The sequence below is a fragment of the Gobius niger genome (genome assembly GCF_951799975.1).
Source record: "Gobius niger genome assembly, chromosome: 21".
In the NCBI taxonomy this organism is placed as follows: Eukaryota; Metazoa; Chordata; class Actinopteri; order Gobiiformes; family Gobiidae; genus Gobius; species Gobius niger.
The window spans coordinates 22,209,342-22,227,509 of NC_136872.1; the positions used below are offsets into that span (position 1 = coordinate 22,209,342).

At 43.5% G+C, this 18,168-nt stretch overlaps 1 protein-coding gene across 1 annotated transcript; it reads left to right on the plus strand.

Annotated features, from left to right (window-relative positions):
• Positions 1–1,235: 1,235 nt before the first annotated feature.
• Positions 1,236–17,805, plus strand: LOC306980562 (FHF complex subunit HOOK-interacting protein 1A-like). The gene is made up of 18 exons (XM_079579996.1): positions 1,236–1,373; positions 2,602–2,798; positions 3,846–4,091; positions 4,200–4,392; positions 4,639–4,860; positions 5,864–6,026; positions 6,358–6,469; positions 7,625–7,726; positions 8,676–8,732; positions 8,799–8,885; positions 8,969–9,136; positions 10,610–10,689; positions 10,874–11,043; positions 11,116–11,227; positions 12,991–14,135; positions 15,026–15,207; positions 16,183–16,303; positions 17,500–17,805. The coding sequence occupies exons 3-18, from the start codon at positions 3,987–3,989 to the stop codon at positions 17,712–17,714; spliced, it is 3,234 nt and encodes a 1,077-aa protein (XP_079436122.1). The 5' UTR covers positions 1,236–1,373; positions 2,602–2,798; positions 3,846–3,986; the 3' UTR covers positions 17,715–17,805.
• The last annotated feature ends 363 nt before the right edge of the window (positions 17,806–18,168 follow it).

The following is an 18,168-nucleotide window of genomic DNA, read 5'->3' on the forward strand; positions in this document are numbered from 1 at the left end:
AAAATAACTCAGCTGTTTATCTGCTTTCTACTATGCTTTTGTTTAATTTTTTTTATTTTTTTATTTGCACATTTCTCCAGCTTTGCTTTACCTAAATCTAAAAGCTTCTTGTAAAAGGCATCAAAGCACCAAAAAAGCAGAGGGAAAAAACACAATAAATCAACGACAAAATAAAAAAGTGATGAAAAAGCAAAAAAAAAAAAAAGAGCCACAAAAAACGTAAAAAAACACAACAAAAAAATGCCGGAAAGCAACAATAACACAACCCCTTAACTCCCACCTGAACCGAGCACATTTTCTCCAGTTTGGCTTTACCCCAATCCAAAAGCTTCTGGAAAAAAGCTGTGAAAATAGCGACAAAACTGAGACAAAAACAATAATGAAAATGTCACAAAAATGTCACAAGAAATTGACAAAAATGTGATAAAAATTTGACAAGAAAATTACAAAAATTAACGAAAAAATGACAAAAAAAATGACAAAAATTTGATAAAAAATTTACAAGAAATTTACAAAAAAATGACAAAAAAAATGACAAAAAATGTGATAAAAAATTGACAAAAAATTGACAAAAAAATGACAAAAAAAATGACAAAAAAGTTACAAAAATGAGTTGAATACCCAACAAAAAAATGATGGAAAAAATCTGATGACGTGAGGAAAAAGATCTCTCGGTTCAGGCGGGAGTTAAGAGGTTAAAAAGCAGAAGAAAGCAACAAAAAAAAAAATCTGCAACAACACGATGCTGTGACACCACAAAACAAAAAAGTCACAATCAGTTTTGTCGGTCTTAGCTTGAGGCATCACATTGGCCTTTAGGCTGTGAGTCTCAGTCGAGAAGCTTATAGATTTGGGTAAAGCAGAGGAAATGCTGAAGAAAATGCGCTCGGTTTAGCCGGGGGTTAAGAGGTTAAGCTCTTAATATTATTATTATTTTATTCCCAATGACGAAAATGAATCGATGAAATTCAATAAATGAATACTCGATAATAATAGATGCATTTTTGTGCTGAAATGTTTGTTAAATAATAATAAATAAACGTTTCTGTTATTTACCGATGTTTTGAATGGAGACGCTTTGGGGGCGGGGTCTACCTAAACCGGGGGCGTGGCCTCCCGTTGCCCCTAGCAGCAGCCGCTCGCCTCGCCGTGATTGACAGCGGCTTAAAACTGCGGAGAGGGAGAGAGCGCTTTCCCCCCCCTGACTTTACGAGTCAAAAACTACTAACAAAACAGCGAAACAAGACCGCAAACTGAAGGGAAAGATGTTTCCGGATTCGGAGCGAATGTTGGAGGGTTTGTTTTTAATTTAAAAGTAATCCTTTCGCTGTTAAAGAGGAGAGAAGGCTGAGATTCCTTCAGACGTGATCCAGGTAAGGAGCTTGTCAAGTGAATGGACGCTAAGCTAGCCCTGGAGGAAAGTTAGCTTCAGGGGACTTTTTTGCCTGTTAATGTTGTCTAATGCACTTTAAACGCTGTTAAAAGTAATTTTAGGAATATTTTAGGCAAATAATATAATATAAATCGTCCCTGGTTGCAACGTTAGCTTTTAATACAATAGCTTCTTCAGTAATGGTTTGTCAGCTAGCTAAGTACAGGTTTGTTGCATAGATTTTAATGTACATTTTCAAGAGGTTTGCATAATAAGTATGTTAAAAAATGAATAATAATGATAAAATGCAGAATATATTTTAAAAGGGCTCTAAAACCAAGCTAGAATAGAAAACCAATGTCCCACGCTGCTTTATTTTGCCATTCATTTTTAGTTTTCATACAACAAAAGGTTGATCTTATCCTATCAGGAAGCTTGGTGTTAATGGGTCACATGAATTAGAGCTGAATTAATGAGATTACTAAATAAATACCCCAATTTACCCTGTTTACTGCAGTTTCCTTACAGTAATTTTGGTCTGTATTTAATTTACTTTACAGTGACTGACTTTTACTATTCAAAACCTTGAGGCAAGTTGTGCAGTATTTGTTCAAACCTCCAAAACATGTATTTTTTACGTGAAAATGATAAGACTGTGGATATTTTTAGATGGGAACGCTACAACTGTGCCAAAACTTTAGCAGGAGATAAGCGACCGAGGTGCCCTTGAGCAACGCGCTGACCTGGAGCGTGCCTTTTGTGTTTGTTATTGTGTATTTGAGGCCAGGATAAAACCGGGTCAGAGCGGCTGCTTTAATCTGAGTGATGGCATGTGACCTGAAACGCAGACGGGAGCCCTGGGATTAAACATCAGATTATTCTCTCGATCTCAGACACATGTGGCAGAGCGAATACGGAGCCTAAAGGGACGAGAATGCAGACAGAAATGTGCCGAGGCGAAAAGGAGATGGTGCAAAAGTAAGTTAATGGATGCCCAGTATTTATTCCTGTGTTAATGTGTTGAATGATACTAAAACCAGAACAAGACAAGAAAAGACATTCAGGACTAACTTGTGATTGAAACTGAAGCTGCTATAAATACACTGTAGTTTCCAGTATTAAAAATAAGATACTTCTCTTTTTGTGTCTTGAATGCCCGGTCGTTTTCATGTAAACACACAATCTCCGTGCAGGAAATTGTCCTAAAACCAGCTGTTTGTGTTTGTCAGATTACAGCCCCAGATGTGGACGGTGGATTAGTGAACTGCCCCGTCTTCTCAGTCTGTCCCGGGACCAGACCAGAGCCTCGTCCCGCACACAGGCAGCACGACGGGGGAGGAGGAAGCTTCTGATCGGATGGAAAGCGGGTCCGTGTTACGGGAGGATTCTTGGAGCCGAATGGGAAATCCTGGAATGTGAACTGAAGGTGCGGTTCCTGAGTGTTTCCTTGTTTCCTGTTTGTTGTTGCCGTTGACAACGCACTTCCTGCTCTGACCTCGACTGTGTTACATGCAGTGAGTATATACTGTAAATACTACTGTAGGACCAAGATCACAAAAGACCATTAGTTTGAGTCCCAACTTGGTCACGTTTAGAGCTGAGTACTGCTAAATGATACCAGTCTGGTATCGGAAAAAAAGTTTAGGTACTACAAAAAAAAAGGAAAGTATCGAAAGCAAGCACGGGAATAAAATCTTGTGTCTTTAGATCCAAGTTTTGGCTGTTGGTCCATGGACAGAATTAAAGGAAGGGAAATTTGGTCCAATGTTTCACTTTTTTAAAATGATTTTTGCCCCAATTCATTCTCTTTTTTTATTACAAATATTTTCCCTATTTCCCCCATTTTTTTTTACACAATCTGTCCTGATTTTTGCCACAATTTCCCCCCATTTTCCCCTAAATGATTCCCCATTTTTCACACATTACTTGACATTGTAGATCAGGGGTCCTCAAACTACGGCCCGCGGGCCAAATCCAACCGGCAAGATGATTTAACCCGGCCAATGACGTGTCGAGCACAAATCCCTGAGTACGTCAAAAAAAAAGTCTCTTGCCCATTTCTGTGCGGGGTTTAGATTTTCTTGAACTAAATAACCAGTATACTCATTCCAGCCTCTAGCGGGCAACTTATATAAATAAAAAAGAATTCCACATGTGTCCAGCATGGCCAAGATATCGGTATCAAAAAACAAGTATCGTTAAAGTACCAGTATCGAAAAAAATGTAACGGGCCCCAGCCTATGTCACGTTGACAAAATGCGTCTCCAGACTCTTTTTCTGTAGCGTAATTCAGTCAAAGAACAGTTTTGAGATTATTTTTGTTTAAAACTCTCCTAATACACATTAACTACAACTGCTCTTTTCACTGCTACGACAAACACCAAGATCTCTGATGCTCAACTGAACTGAAAGACGTCTGCTACCCCCACAACTCCCAGTTATAGTAATTATTTTTGCCTCTTTTTGTCTTCAGGCCAGATGCTGAGGTCCGCAGTCCCCAGAACCAGAGCTCGATCCTGGGCTGAGAAAGCAGGCGTTCTCCCCTGAGAACTACCATGCTCTAGCTTTAGCTCCCATCTCTGCCCCGTCTGCCTCGCTCCCTCTCCAGTCAAAAATGATGGCCTCGGTGGTGATCGGGGGCCACCGCAGGAAGTCCCTGACGCTGAGGGGAGTCGACCCGGAGACGTGCATGATCGTGTTCAAGAACCACTGGGCTCAGGTGAACTCAGGCTGTCCCATTTCCAAATACATTTCACCACAACACCTAATCTTTCCAATGTAGCAGTGAAAGGACTAGTTTTAAGCTTTGTCTCGTCCGTGTTTTCAGGTGGTGAAGATCCTGGAGAAGCACGAGCAGAGCCGCAGCAGCTCCGGAGCGCTGGGCTTCCTGTCGGGTCACGTGACCGGGGGTGGAGGCGGCGCGGCACGTGTGGGCGCGATTCCTGCCGACGAGGCCAGCGCCGTTCAGAACTACGTGGAACACATGCTCTTCCTGCTCATGGAGGAGGAGGCCGGACAAGGTCACTGCCTCACCACACTTTCCACTATTCCGATAGTTAGACAAATATATTCTTTTATTTGACAAATTAACAATGTCACTGAGGATGAACTGAAATAAATATGTAAAGGGTTTTATAGTGCATTATTAAAACATGGCCAACTTGCATTGAAGTAATTCAGGGAATGTTCAGTGAATGTTTGGTATTCCTCCGAAAAACCTTGTAATAGTAAAACCGACTTATTGCCTGACCTCCCGCTCCCTCTAGGGGGCGCCATGGGTGCGATCCTGGAGTTCGTGGTGTTGGAGGGCGTGATGGAGCGGCTGTTCCTGTGGAGTCTGAGGAGACAGTTCACGGAGGAGATGAAGCTGGAGCAGCTGAGGATGTACCAGAGCCTGCTCTCTCAGGCGCGACAGCCGCTGCTCCATCACAAACCGGTGCTGAGGCCCCTCATGATGCTGCTGGCGTCCTGCGCCGGGGCCGGGACGGGTCAGTCACACACACACTGAGCTGATTCTATCATTTTAGCGCCTTTTCATGTTTGTGAAAGGCGCTGTTAAATAAATTCCCTTCCTCCTTCCCTCCTTCCATCCTTCCTTTCTTCTTCCTTCAAGCCTCCCTCCCTCCCTCTCTTCCTTCCATCCTTCCTTCCTTCCTTCCTTCCTTCCTTCCTTCCTTCCTTCCTCTGTCTCTCCTTCCTTCCTTCTTCCTTCCTTCCTTCTTCCTCCCTTCATTCCTCCCTCTCTCTATTCCTTCCTTCCTTCCTTCCTTCCTTCCTTCCTTCCTTCCTTCCTCTGTCTCTCCATCCTTCCTTCTTCCTTCCTTCCTTCTTCCTCCCTTCATTCCTCCCTCTCTCTATTCCTTCCTTCCATCCTTCCTTCCTTCCTTCCTTCCTTCCTTCCTTCCTTCCTTCCTTCCTTCCTTCCTTCCTCTGTCTCTCCTTCCTTCCTTCTTCCTTCCTTCCTTCTTCCTCCCTTCATTCCTCCCTCTCTCTATTCCTTCCTTCCTTCCTTCCTTCCTTCCTTCCTTCCTTCCTCTGTCTCTCCATCCTTCCTTCTTCCTTCCATCCTTCTTCCTCCCTTCATTCCTCCCTCTCTCTATTCCTTCTTTCCTTCCTCTCTCCTTCCTTCCTACCTCTTTCATTCCTCCCTCCCTCTCTCTCCTCCTTCCCTACTTCCTTCCTTCTTTCCTTCCTTCCTCCCTTCCTTCCTTCCTTCCTTCCTTCCTTCCTTCCTTCCTTCCTTCCTTCCTACCTCTTTCATTCCTCCCTCCCTCTCTCTCCTCTTTCCCTACTTCCTTCCTTCTTTCCTTCCTTCCTTCCCTACTACCTTCCTTCCTTCCTTCCGTCCGTCCTTCCTTCCGTCCTTCCTTCCTTCCTTCCTTCCTTCCTTCCTTCCTTCCTTCCTACCTCTTTCATTCCTCCTTCCCTCTCTCTTCCTCCCTCCCTTCCTTCCTCCCTTCCTACAGATCTTTACCGTGTGTTTCTCCGCAGAGGGCGGAGGCGTGGTGGAGGCCGAGCTGGTGCTGCTGCTGCATCAGCTCTGCGTGTCTCTGGTTAAAGACCCGTCGGTGCTGGAGCTGTTCTTCCACAGCAGCGAGGACCAGGGAGCCGCCAACTTCCTGCTCTTCTCACTGCTCATACCGTACACGCACAGGTACCACAGGTTTACGCTTAAAGCTTCATTACCCCACATACTGTGCACTTCCTATCTTAGTGTAAGTGTAAAGAATGCCCTGGATATGATCTGACCCCTCTCCGCCTGCCTCCTCTGTCTCCTCCATCATGGTGCCATTGATACTGGTCTTTTGTCGGTCTTTTCTCCATTTTACTAAACACAATGTCGGCCCTGAGGCTCTAGCAAACACTTTCACCAATGACCTCCTTTATGGCATGCTGTTTTCCTATGATTCATTTCACTTAGAGTTTGGCTTTGCTCTTGGTTGAGTTTTAACACATTACGTGCTAACTGACTGTGTTTCCCTCAGACGGGGCGTGGTGGGGCAGCAGGCTCGGGACGCTCTGCTCATGATCATGTCTCTGTCGGCCGTCGATCTGCGCGTGGCTCAACACATCGCAGAGAACACCTTCTTCTGTCCGGTCAGTCCCATGAGAACACATTTGTTAACATATGAAGTGCCGTGAAAGAAGTGTAGGGACTCTTGAGCTCAGATTTACTGTTTTTAATGCCATTTTGATTCCCCTAAACAATATTTTTAATGCCACAATTAATTTAAGTCCTGCAGAATCCTTGTGCAGTGTAATTAGTTCCCTGTGCAAATGAGTTGTTGTGGTCCAGTCTGTGGTCAGTGTTGGTGGATCATAATCCTATTATGCTCAGTATGGTCATTGTTGGTGATGATGTAATAAATGCTGAGCTTTGCTGCTCCTCTGGGAACGTCTGTGTATAAGCTTCAGCAAAACAAAGCTGCTTTCTCTGATGAGCCTTGCCACAGTCTTATATGTTGCCCTCCTCCCTCCTTTATCGATCTAAATGACTTTTCAAAGAATATGTAGCGCTTTTCCTAAGTGATTTCTCATAAATGTACCGTTGTAATAAACAATAGAGACATATTGATAAGTAGCTGTTTTTGTGAACATAACAGTGACACTTGGTGGTGAAAACTTTAATTTCTTGGCAAAAAGTATACACAGTAAAGTCAACAGACCCGCAGTTTGCTAATAAGGGAAACTACAACTTATTCTGTGTCAAATGTCCTCTTCCTTATAGTCATTTCTTTTAAAAAACATTGCATCAACTAAATAAAACCATTCATGTAAACCTGGGTCTATCCACATTTCTTCTACACTTCCACATTTCATTTATTCATCATCAAAACTTTATTACACGAGGTCCAGTTATGTCAGTGATCTACAGCAGACGTTACAAATTGATATCTCTAAAAAAAAATAGGAAATCCCTTTTCACCGGCAGTATCTGGTCTCAAAGGAAACACATAAACTTTTCCCTTTAAACATAGAGCCTGCCTTGTATATGTGTGTGTGTGTGTGTGTGTGTGTGTGTGTGTGTGTGTGTATGTGTGTGAACCTGCCCTGAGAGGATTACCATCGGCACGTGACTGGAGCTCTGCCCATTCACTAAACACTCTCCTGTGCTGCTCTACTTTACGATACTACACTCCCTCTTTACCTGTTTTCATTGGACACTATTCTAAAAAACAACACTTCTCCCAATGTTAAAGTCATGCCTCCTTCTTCTGTATTTAATGTATTAACTCTCTCGTCCTGTCCCAGGTGCTGGCCACCGGTCTGTCCGGGCTGTACTCCTCGTTACCGGCTCGACTGCAGGTTTACAGCGAGGACTGGCACTGTCTGGAGCCGGCGGACTGGCAGCAGGTACCAACCAGTCACCGCTGTCGCTTATTGTTTTAGAAACCTCTTTTATAGTTTCTTTTGTTCTAGCGTCTAATTTCTTTGTATCCACGGTGGATTAAAGAGGAGGAAATATGCTACACTTCACCTCCTTACAATGTTCTCTCATCAAAAACAGACCTGGAGCTATGTTTCGAAGCACTTTTTGACTAGTCTTTATATCTTCTCCAGTGGCTGTTCTTAGCAGCATTGCTCCTCCTGAGGTCCTGCAGATCCAGAAATGTTTTCCTCACCTCTCCATCTCTTGCTAAGCTTAATCCTTTGATTGGGGAGTCAAAACACTTGTCACAGCTTCACTACTGCATTTTTTCCGCCCTTCTTTTTAAACAGCTGCACAGCGAAGAGGAGCAAAACGAGAGGGGTGGGAAAAGTTTAGAAATAGTTTGCTTGAATAACCAGGAAGTAAAACTACAGTAGCGGGTATTGTGTTTTCTAATCTAAAAATATATTTGGGATTACCTACATATTAAAAGCTGCAAAAACATAATAGTCTCTCTTTAAAAGCCATTAAAATCCTATCACTTAATTGGATCTAAGGCCTTAAATCACTGCTATTTTACTGAATGTTCATTGAAAATACAAACATGATGGACTGATACACTGTAAACTGCAGTTTTGGAAGTTGCTCCTTGTGTCCAATTTGCTTTGAAATGTCCTTATTCCTGGGATGTTTGTTTGTAAATCGTGAGAAATAGACATTTTGCTTTTGTGGTATTGAAAATATAGTATTTGGGCTTTAAAATGCATTTAATACAACTGGTTGCTTCCTGATTAACATTTACCTTACCTCTAAGACCATTAATTCGTACGAATGGACAATGAGAGTCTGCTCTAACTTCTAAAATGCCTTAAATTGAATTCTTGACTGTTATAATTTCTATATGTGCTAATAATGACCATCTTTACCCACCAGGTCCCAGCCCTGGTCCATTTCCTTCACTCCCTGGACTTCTGTAGCGCCGTGACAAAGGTAACACACCTTGATATTTGTAGTAAGTTTGATCCAGTGTTTGATAATGTAATGTGTTGTTTCCAGGTGGCTCACCCCTCCATCCGGTCCCAGCTGCTCAGCTACATCTACAACGGCTTCCTGGTGCCCGTCCTCGCTCCCGCTTTGCATAAGGTCAGCACTTTAGCTTTGCATTTCTGTTTAAAGTGACTTCTTGGAGAGGGAAGCCCTGCTCTAACACTCTGCTGTGTCCGCAGTGCACGGTGGAGGAGGTGATGACCACCACGGCGTACCTGGACCTGTTCCTGAGGTCCATCTGTGAACCCGCTCTGCTGCAGACCTTCCTGTCCTTCGTCCTGCTGCACATCCACGAGCAGGTGCAGGTGCTGGACACGCTGGTCAGCCGCGTCAACACGCCCTTCCAGGTTCACTGCCTACATTATTATCATTATTGCACGATGTGGAGCTGAGAAATGTCTTTACTTTAAGTTGTTTTTTAATGATGTGACTTTTGTGTCTGGATTGAACAGGATCTAGTTTTTCTCTACTTTTTCTGTGAAATTTTGCATAAATGTAACTGAGCAAACTTTTGACAAAAGCACATGGGCAGAAACCACAAGTGTAAGGTTATTTTTGTTAACACATAGGGCGATACTGACAAAAATAAATATCTCAGTATTGGGGACTTTCTCAATAACGATAGAAGAAGCGATACTTTTGCAAACCAGAATCAGAAATATGCAATATGCTTTATTTAATTTGACATTATTTTTTTTGCTCAATTTTCCCCCATTTCTTCCAGATATTTCCCCCTGTTTTTCCCCAATTTATTCCTTATTTTTCCCTCCAATTCCCTACTTTTTTCCCGTATTTATTTCACTGTTTTTTCCCAATTTCTTTTTCAGTTTCCCCCCCTATATTTCCCACTCAATATTGCACATTTGCATATCTTCCAAGCAGCATTTTTTGTGTTATTATGATGTATTGCCCACCTAACACACATTTTAAAGGCTGGACCAAATCAATCACAATGCCTAGCACATTTTCTAGCTTGCTTCTTGAATATATAATAGTCAATATTAAAATGAGCCAGTCTTTTGAACGGCTAAAGAGCCATAAATCCCATCATTATGGTAGTTGTTTGTTTTTCCGATTGATTGTCTAAAAAGTTGCTCTCCTCCTGCCCTTACCCAACGTGCTAACTCTTCATAATCGGCGCAATAACAGAAAAGAACGGCAGAGCAAAGCTAATCCAACGAGTGAAAGAAACTCCTGAAATGATTTGTTTGGACAGCGTGTTTAACCTCTTACCTTCCGCCTTAACCGAGCGCAGTTTCTCCAGTTCGGCTTTACCCAAGTTCTCACCTGGCGCTTACAGCATATTGGCCAGAGTAACGCCTTGTAGTCAAGACATACAAAACAGATCCTTTTCCTCACATTGCTGGCTCGTTGTTGTCACTTTTTCCACATTCTTTTTCATCTCATATTTGCCAGAGTTTGACACATTTTTGTTGTTTTTTGTCACCTTTTAATTTATTTTTTGTCACATTTTTAATTTATATTTTTGTCACATTTTTATTATTTTTTGTCACATTTTTTTGTTTTTTTTGTCACATTTTTATTATTTTTTGTCAATTTTTTAGAAAGTTTTTGTCACATTTTTTGTCACATTTTTTATTGTTTTTTTGTCAAATTTTTTGTCGCTTCTTTTTTTTCTTTAACACTTTTTCCAATAAGCTTTTACATTTGGGTAAAACCAAACTGGAGAGAAAGTGCTCTGTTCAGGTGGAAGGTAAGAGGTTAGTGACTGAAAATGCTGTCAGTGTGTAAACCCGCTTCATCTCACTGTTGTATTTCACTACTGAGTGTAATGTTTCATCCTTTGTGTCGTCGCACAGTTGGGGACAGTGTCTCTGGCTCTGTTCAGGACGCTCATCGGTCTGTTCTGTGAAGACGTCATGCTGCAGCTGGTCTTAAGGTCTGTCCACACATTTTATAATTATTTACTGTCACTTTTCTGGTTTGTGACGTATAATGCATGATCTATTGAGCAGTTTTCAGTCCCTATAGTCAGATATCTTAGTTCTTGGGAAGTTTATATCAAAATAATTGTTCTGTGGTGCTCTTAGGGAACAATAACGAGTCTCTTCCCTCTCCCACAGGTACCTGATCCCCTGCTCTCACCTGAGCCGAGCCCAGAGGAGCCTCCTGACCGCGGGGGGCAGCTCCTCCAGCGCGGCCGCCCTCCTGCAGCTGATGCCCTCATGGTGCCAGTCCCAGACGCACAGCTCCCTGCAGCCGTCGGAGCACATCCACTGGCCCAAAGGAACCGGTCTGTGTCTCAAAATTTCCTCAAACAAAACAGAGAAAATCAGTGCCTAATCTCGCTGATTTTTTTTCCCAGACCCCTCCGTATCAGACACCGTTGGCTTCACTCGCGGCTCAGACTTCACGATGGACGTCAACTACCTTCAGTATCTGTGGGACGCACGGCAGGCCGTCGCCACAGCGCACCGGTCAGTGTGACGGCTCGTTTATGCTCCCATTTCGTACATATATAGATCCTTCCACATGTTTGTAATGTCCAGCATGTGCGATATCGAAGGTTACCACCAGAGGGCGCTGGAGAACTTACACAAATGGGAGATGAAGAGCTGGGATCTAAACAATATGGCACTTTTGCTGAAGTATAGTCAAGAAAATTAGGTAAAGCAGTGATGGTTTTGTTTGCAAATGGTTCAAATCACTTTTTAGAAGTTTATCTGTTTGTTCTTGAGCTCATGTACGTTTCTATGACGACTGATGGAGCAGAGAGAGAGTTTTCTATTGTATTTAGTGGCGCCGTGGTGTTGGAGTGATTCTCAAAAGGCCACACCTTCCGCCGGGTGCAACAACCTGAGGCCGTTGCTTTCGCTTTGAAAAGAAAAGAGGCTGCTTCCCATTTGTATCGTCTCCTCAGCTCTCCCTTTACATGGCGCCTCATCTACTTCAACCATGATTTAGGCTACATCCTTTTTCAACTCTCACAGGACAGAAACGTCAAACTTTACTTATCCCACTGTGAGTTGAACACTGGCCGTGTACCGAGAGAAAGAATATACAGATGGTTCTACTGTGCCGCTGGTATTCACCTCGACCTGAGCTTATTTTGTCGCAGTTTAGGTTTACCTAAATCGAAAAGCTTCTTGAAAAAGCTCCAGTCAGCTCCAGTTGAGACACTTTTAGATTTGGGTAATGCTGAACGGGAAAAAATGCACTCAATTAAGGTGGAGGGTAAGATGTTAAAGAGCACAGGGCAATTTTAACGCTGCTGCTCCCACCCCACCACCCCCGTTCTACGTTAAAATATTCAAGTCTGGTTAGAGGAAAAATGCCTGGGGAGGGACCGCTGTTGTACTTAAAGCAGTACTAAGTAACTCTTCCCCCTAGAGGCCATAAGCGCAACTGCAGGTATCGTAGCAAGTTACGATTTTTTAACTTATTAATTGTCTTAGAAAGAAAATACTACGCCGACAGGAAAGGCGAAGGGAGAGAGGGTTACTGTGCATCCAATTACACAATGGAAATATTTTTTTTCACTCAAACTTGGCTGTAAATACTGTTTAAAGTGACGTTAGCCCGCAGTTAGCTTTGCCCGTTAGCATGTTAGCTTCTTCTTCGTGATTCCATTAGTGTGTATTGCTTTCTCCGGACCGGTGGCAGTCAAGTTGCAAAAATGGTTTTCTGGTCAGAGACATCAGGGGGAGATGAAAGACCCTCCAATCATCCCATAAACACTTGTATCACCCCCACAGGGACTACGGAAAGGATTTATTAAGGTAAACACGTTACTTAGTACTGCTTTAACATCTCCGTCTGTCCAGGCCCCGTCCAACTCACTTACCTGGAGCAGAAGCAAAAGTCTAATCTGCAGCCTGCGTTCAGAAACACAAGATCGGGCCTTAAAGGGATATTTCAGGATTTTTGACATAGGGACTCATTTCCTAGTTATGCAGTGTTGCTGATTTCTGGAGATATTTTATTTTTTAGTTCATGCAGTCCTTATATTTGAAGAGTTTTGTGATGCTAGGCTAGTGCAAGGCTAGTGCATCTCTATGGTAACTAGTAGCCTGCATTAAAAACCTCTTCAAAATCGTGAGGTAGTCCTCCAAACGTTGCCATATCTGATTTGTAGAAAGCTTCTTTGTTACCATAGACATGCACTAGCCTAGTTTCTGCTTTAGCTTCATAACGTAATTGTTTTTCAGTTCTAAATCCGTCCCTTTCTTCTCCTTTCCAGAGCGTGCCGGTCCTGGTCGGCCCCGTATGACGGCTGGGACCCCTCCCCCGAGAGCTTCCGCTGCGAGACCCCGGGAATCTTCATCGACGAGGACGAGGAGGACATTTTACCGCGTCCCGAAAGCGCCTGCGTTTACTCGCTGGCCGCGACCCCTCCCCCGCCGTTCCTCCTCTCGCCCACGCCCTCCTCCTCCGCCTCCACGGGAAACCAGGCCACGCGCTCCAGCTCCGCGTTGGACCTGGAGTGGGACGACCTGTTCGAAGACGAGTCCCGGGCGAACAGCGCGGCGGACGATCCCCTCGCTCCGCCCGAACACATCCGGGAGATGCGGCGGGACGCGACCAGACTCGTGAGCGGCTCGTACGTGGAGGAGGCGGAGTTTCAGGACGACGTTCTGGTCTACGATCTGGTGGCGCAGAAGGACAGCAAAGCCGTGGCCACGTTGGAAAAAGTCACCGCGACGAGGAGGCAAAGTCGTAAGGAGAGTGCGCCGTGTAGCAAGTCGCCGGTGAGGAGTACGCTGGCGTCGATGCTGACCACGACCGGGAAGAGCGTCATGGAAACCGTGAACAGCATCATGTCGGCGAGGAGGAGGAGCGAAGATGTGGGGAAGGAGGAGAAAATGAGACTAGACGTTCAGGAAATGCCAAAAAGCCATTATATCATTACGAACGACTTCCCTGTGAACAGTTATATCTTTGAGATTGACAATACAAGTGAACTTAACGTGCAGTACAGGAACACTTTGAACAATGGAGTCAAACCGAGAGAAGAGAGTCCGGTTTTGACCAATGGACACGTAGAAACGGAGACACTCGACCAATCAGACGCCACGCCAGACGAGGTGAAGGAGGTGAAGGAGGTGCACGGCGACGGCTTCATGCGGCAGTACGAGGAGCTGATGCGGTCGCTGGGAGTGGAGCCGCACGTGGAGGACAGCGCCGAGGACATGGGCTCGTTCAGGAGGAGGGTGCGAGCGCTGAGGAGGAGGCTGCAGCTGGAGGAGGAGGAGGAGGCCAGGCTGTGCGAGGAGGCCCTGAGCCGAGACATGGGAGACACTGGGGAGGAGGAGGAGGAGGAGGAGGAGGGCATGGAGCGAGGAGAGGAGACGCAAGGCAGCTGTAAAAACGGGGTCCCGTCTACAGGTTTGTTCTGATCTGGGGTCGCTGTAGTTGGACAGGTCTAGGTTCAGCAACATTATGTGACCAGGTTATTCCGTCAATGGGTTTCTTTTTCCCTGATGGCATATTCCAAGATGACACGCCAGGATTCATGGGGCTCACATTGTGAAAGAGCGGTTCAGGGAGTGTGAGATCGGCCGCCACAGAGTCCAGATCTTAACCCCATTGAGAATCTTTGGCATCTTTAGGCCTCATTGGTTTTGCCTCCAGCCAAAAAACACACCCTCTCTCTAAGTCATCTTTTTAAAAATCCATCACTCCGCACAGGAATGGGGTAGAGACTTCCTTTTTTTTTTTAACATTCTCAGGAATTCATGCTTCTCAAAGGGCCGCATTGGGGCCTTGACCTTGACACATGTGTTTTAAAGGTTTTAAAGTGTCATTCTATTTCCTCAATAAAAAGAAAAAAACTTTCTTGCAGAGGCACACATTCATATAGACAAGGTCGCTAAAGTACTTAAGAAACTTGATCAAAGACAACTTCCCCATCCCCCCCTCATTTTTTCTCTATTTCCCCCCCAATTTTCTAGCATTTTTTAACCTTTATCTATGAAAACATGACACAATCGCTTCCCTTTCCCCATTTCTTCCTCCACATCTTTTCCACATTTCTTGACATTAGAGATACACTCAATATTGTACATTTGCATATCTTCCAAACAGCAATTTTGATCTTTATCTTGCACCTCTACTTGAGACTATGTGTAAAACAAAACAAATATATAAATAATATCAATAAATATATCAATTTATGCATATTGCCGTCTTAGACTCTCAAAAATGTTGGGTAGGAAACAGTAGAAAAGAAAATACAACCTTATAACTTACGGCCCTGCACCTCCACTGCACCCCAGGGCCGTTCATCAGCGTGCTCCTGTCCCGCCTGGAGAACCTCCTGGAGAACTCCATCGCCGTGAACCTGTTGGTGACGGGGATCCTGGCCCAGCTGGCGTCGTACCCTCAGCCTCTGCTGCGCGGGTTCCTGCTCAACGCCGAGGCCGACCACACGCAGGGGAACGTCCGCACGCTCTTCCAGGTAACAGGGGTTAAGGGTTAGGGGCTTAGGGTTCAGGGTTAGGGTCTGGGTAATACATAATGTCTATGAGTGTCCTAACTAAAATCGCTGTACAAGATTGCGTGTGTGTGTCCTTGTAATTACGACATTGTGAGGACCAGTCTGAGTTTAGCGTTAGAATAGACCCTTTAATTGTTTGTATACATTTGGGACTTAGCTGGAGGCAGGAAGTTAGATTCCTATCTCTTTCCATTGGAGCTGTTGCCATGGTAATGACAAACAAATATTTAACTGTTTTAGGAAATAAGATAATGTCAAATAAACCTTACTTTATCATCTCAAATGTCTTCCTCTTGGTCTGGCACCTTAAGCCACAACAGGACCACATTTTTTAGTTGTAGTTTTACACTTATAATCGCTAGTTTTTGTTTAATCTTATTTCTCTTGATCACTTCCTGCCTCCAGATGATGTCACTGATGATGTCACCAGTTAAAGGGTCTATTGGGTTTAGATCAAGGATAGGGTCAGGGTTAGGGGCTTAGGGTTCAGGGTTAGGGTCTGGGTAATACATAATGTCTATGAGTGTCCTAACTAAGATAGCAGTACAAGATTACGTGTGTGTGTGTGTGCCCTTGTAATTACGACATTGTGGGGACCAGTCTGAGTTTAGGGTTAGGGTTAGACTCGGGTTTAGATTAAGGATAGGGTCAGGGTTAGGGGCTTAGGGTTCAGGGTTAGGGTCTGGGTAATACACAATGTCTATTGAGTGCCCTAACTAAGATAGCAGTACAAGATTACGTGTGTGTGTCTGTGCCTTTGTAATTACAACATTGTGAGGACCAGTCTGAGTTTAGGGTTAGGGTTAGACTCTGGTTTAGATTAAGGATAGGGTCAGGGTTAGGGGCTTAGGGTCTGGGTAATACATTATGTCTATGTCCTCACCAAGATAGAATTACAAACATATATATGTGTGTGTGTGTGTGTGTGTGTGTTAGGTGCTGGTTTCAGTGAACGCTCAGATCGAACGCTTCATGGAGGAGAGACCGGAGTATCCCACGCTGGTGTCTCAGGCCTGGAGGTTCCTGATCGTCAAAGACCAGCACTCAAAGATCAGAGGTACAAAACTTAGACAGATGGGAGTCCAAGGAAAACAAGACAAAATCCTTTTCCTTCTAAACTGAACCATCAACACTCCGTAATGAGTGTCAACACACAAACAGCTTTCATGACTCAGTGTGGACTCTCATTTGTAGTTCTAAAGCTGAACTGGAGAAAATGTGCTCAGTTAAGACGGGGAGTAAGAGGTTAATTTCATATAATTCTGAAGAAATATGAAAGGTATTCTACATGAAATTCTACCGTCTGTAATGTTAGTACAAGGACCTCTAGTGGCCACTCAAACGAACACAATCAGAGACGCTTCTTACTGACTTTTTATTGCTCTGTCTGTACAACGAGGACCTCTAGTGGATGGTTGAGAATACTACAATAAAAACATCTACGTTATATTCAAAAGCTTTCAACTTTTAGTCAGAACAATGAGGGTATTTGCCACGAAAAGACAGAAAATCATCCCCTTGCTAATCCGATAAATCACACACATACAGTAAAGCTACATGTAATTACAACTTTACTTTTAATGCTATTTAAAATCAATTCAAACTGATTCTAGCTAAATGCAAATCCATTCTTCTCCTAACAGTTAGAGGTGGGTAATGTATTGTCTACAAGATAATATGGAACTTGTTGTTTGGAAGATATGCAAATGACAATATAGAGTTTATGTCCAATGTCAAAAAATGGTGGAAAAAATAGGAGAAAAAAATGCAGAAAAATTTGTAAAAGTTTTTGAGGAAAAAAGGGAAATTTGGAATGAAATAGGGAGTAGTTGAGAAAAAAATAGGGAAAAGATTGTGGACAAAATGTATATCAATTGAGGAAGATTTTTTTTTTTTTTTTCTTGAAAAATAGAATGAAATAGAGGAAAAACTGGGGGTAAAATTAGGGAAAAATGAGAAAGAAATAGGGAAAATGTAGGGGAAAAAATGGGAAAAAATAGGGAAAACCCTGGGGAAAAATTTAGGAAAAATAAAAGATAAAGGAGGGGGTAAAAAAGGTTTTCTGCCCTTTTGTACTCTGTTCAGAACAATTTTCTTTTTGAACATCAAAGCAATGTGAATAAAAATGTTTACCAGCACATTGTTTCATATTGTTGAAATATAGCTTCGTCATCATTATCTGAAAAGTATTCAGGTATACGTTTTTGTAAGTATTGCCCCGCCCTTTTACTAACTGTTCTTAAATCTTCCCAGAGCACCTCCAGTCCGCTGCGCCCGACTCCTCGCCGGACCTGCCTCTCCCAAACGGCTCGGTGTTGCCCGCTCTCGCCCCCCCGCCGTGCCCCCCCGTCCCGCCGCAGGCCCAGAGCAGGGTGTTCGCCATCGTCCTCTTCGCGGAGTTCCTCAAGGAGCTGGCGGCCGTCGCGCAGGAGCACAGCGTCGCCCCCCAACTCCACAACGAAGAGTGAAAAACTACAGGACGAGCAAAGTAGGACCAACAACCAAAAACAACCACGGTCACTGGAAAAATAAACTGATGCCATATGTGTGAAAAAGTGTATAGGTAATTTATACTTCTGTGAAATCTTTGTAAATGTGTAAATATATTTATAAATGAAGCGTATAAATGCATCAATATGAATCAGAATATGAAAAATCTGTTATTGTAGAATATTTTTTTGCAAACTTTCAATTGAATTTTATAACTTTTTTTAAATTCTGGGACAAGAAACCTCATTTATTTGTATCTATTTATCTTCAGATCCAGACAATCACCAGCGAGACTTGTTCAAGTGCAATACGATCTTTATTTAATATGTTTTGTTCCAATTGTTTGTTTTTTAATCCAACTTGTTCCTGATTGTTCATGCTACACGGTTTAAACGTTGTGAAATTCATGTTTTATACACACATCCCGCTCCG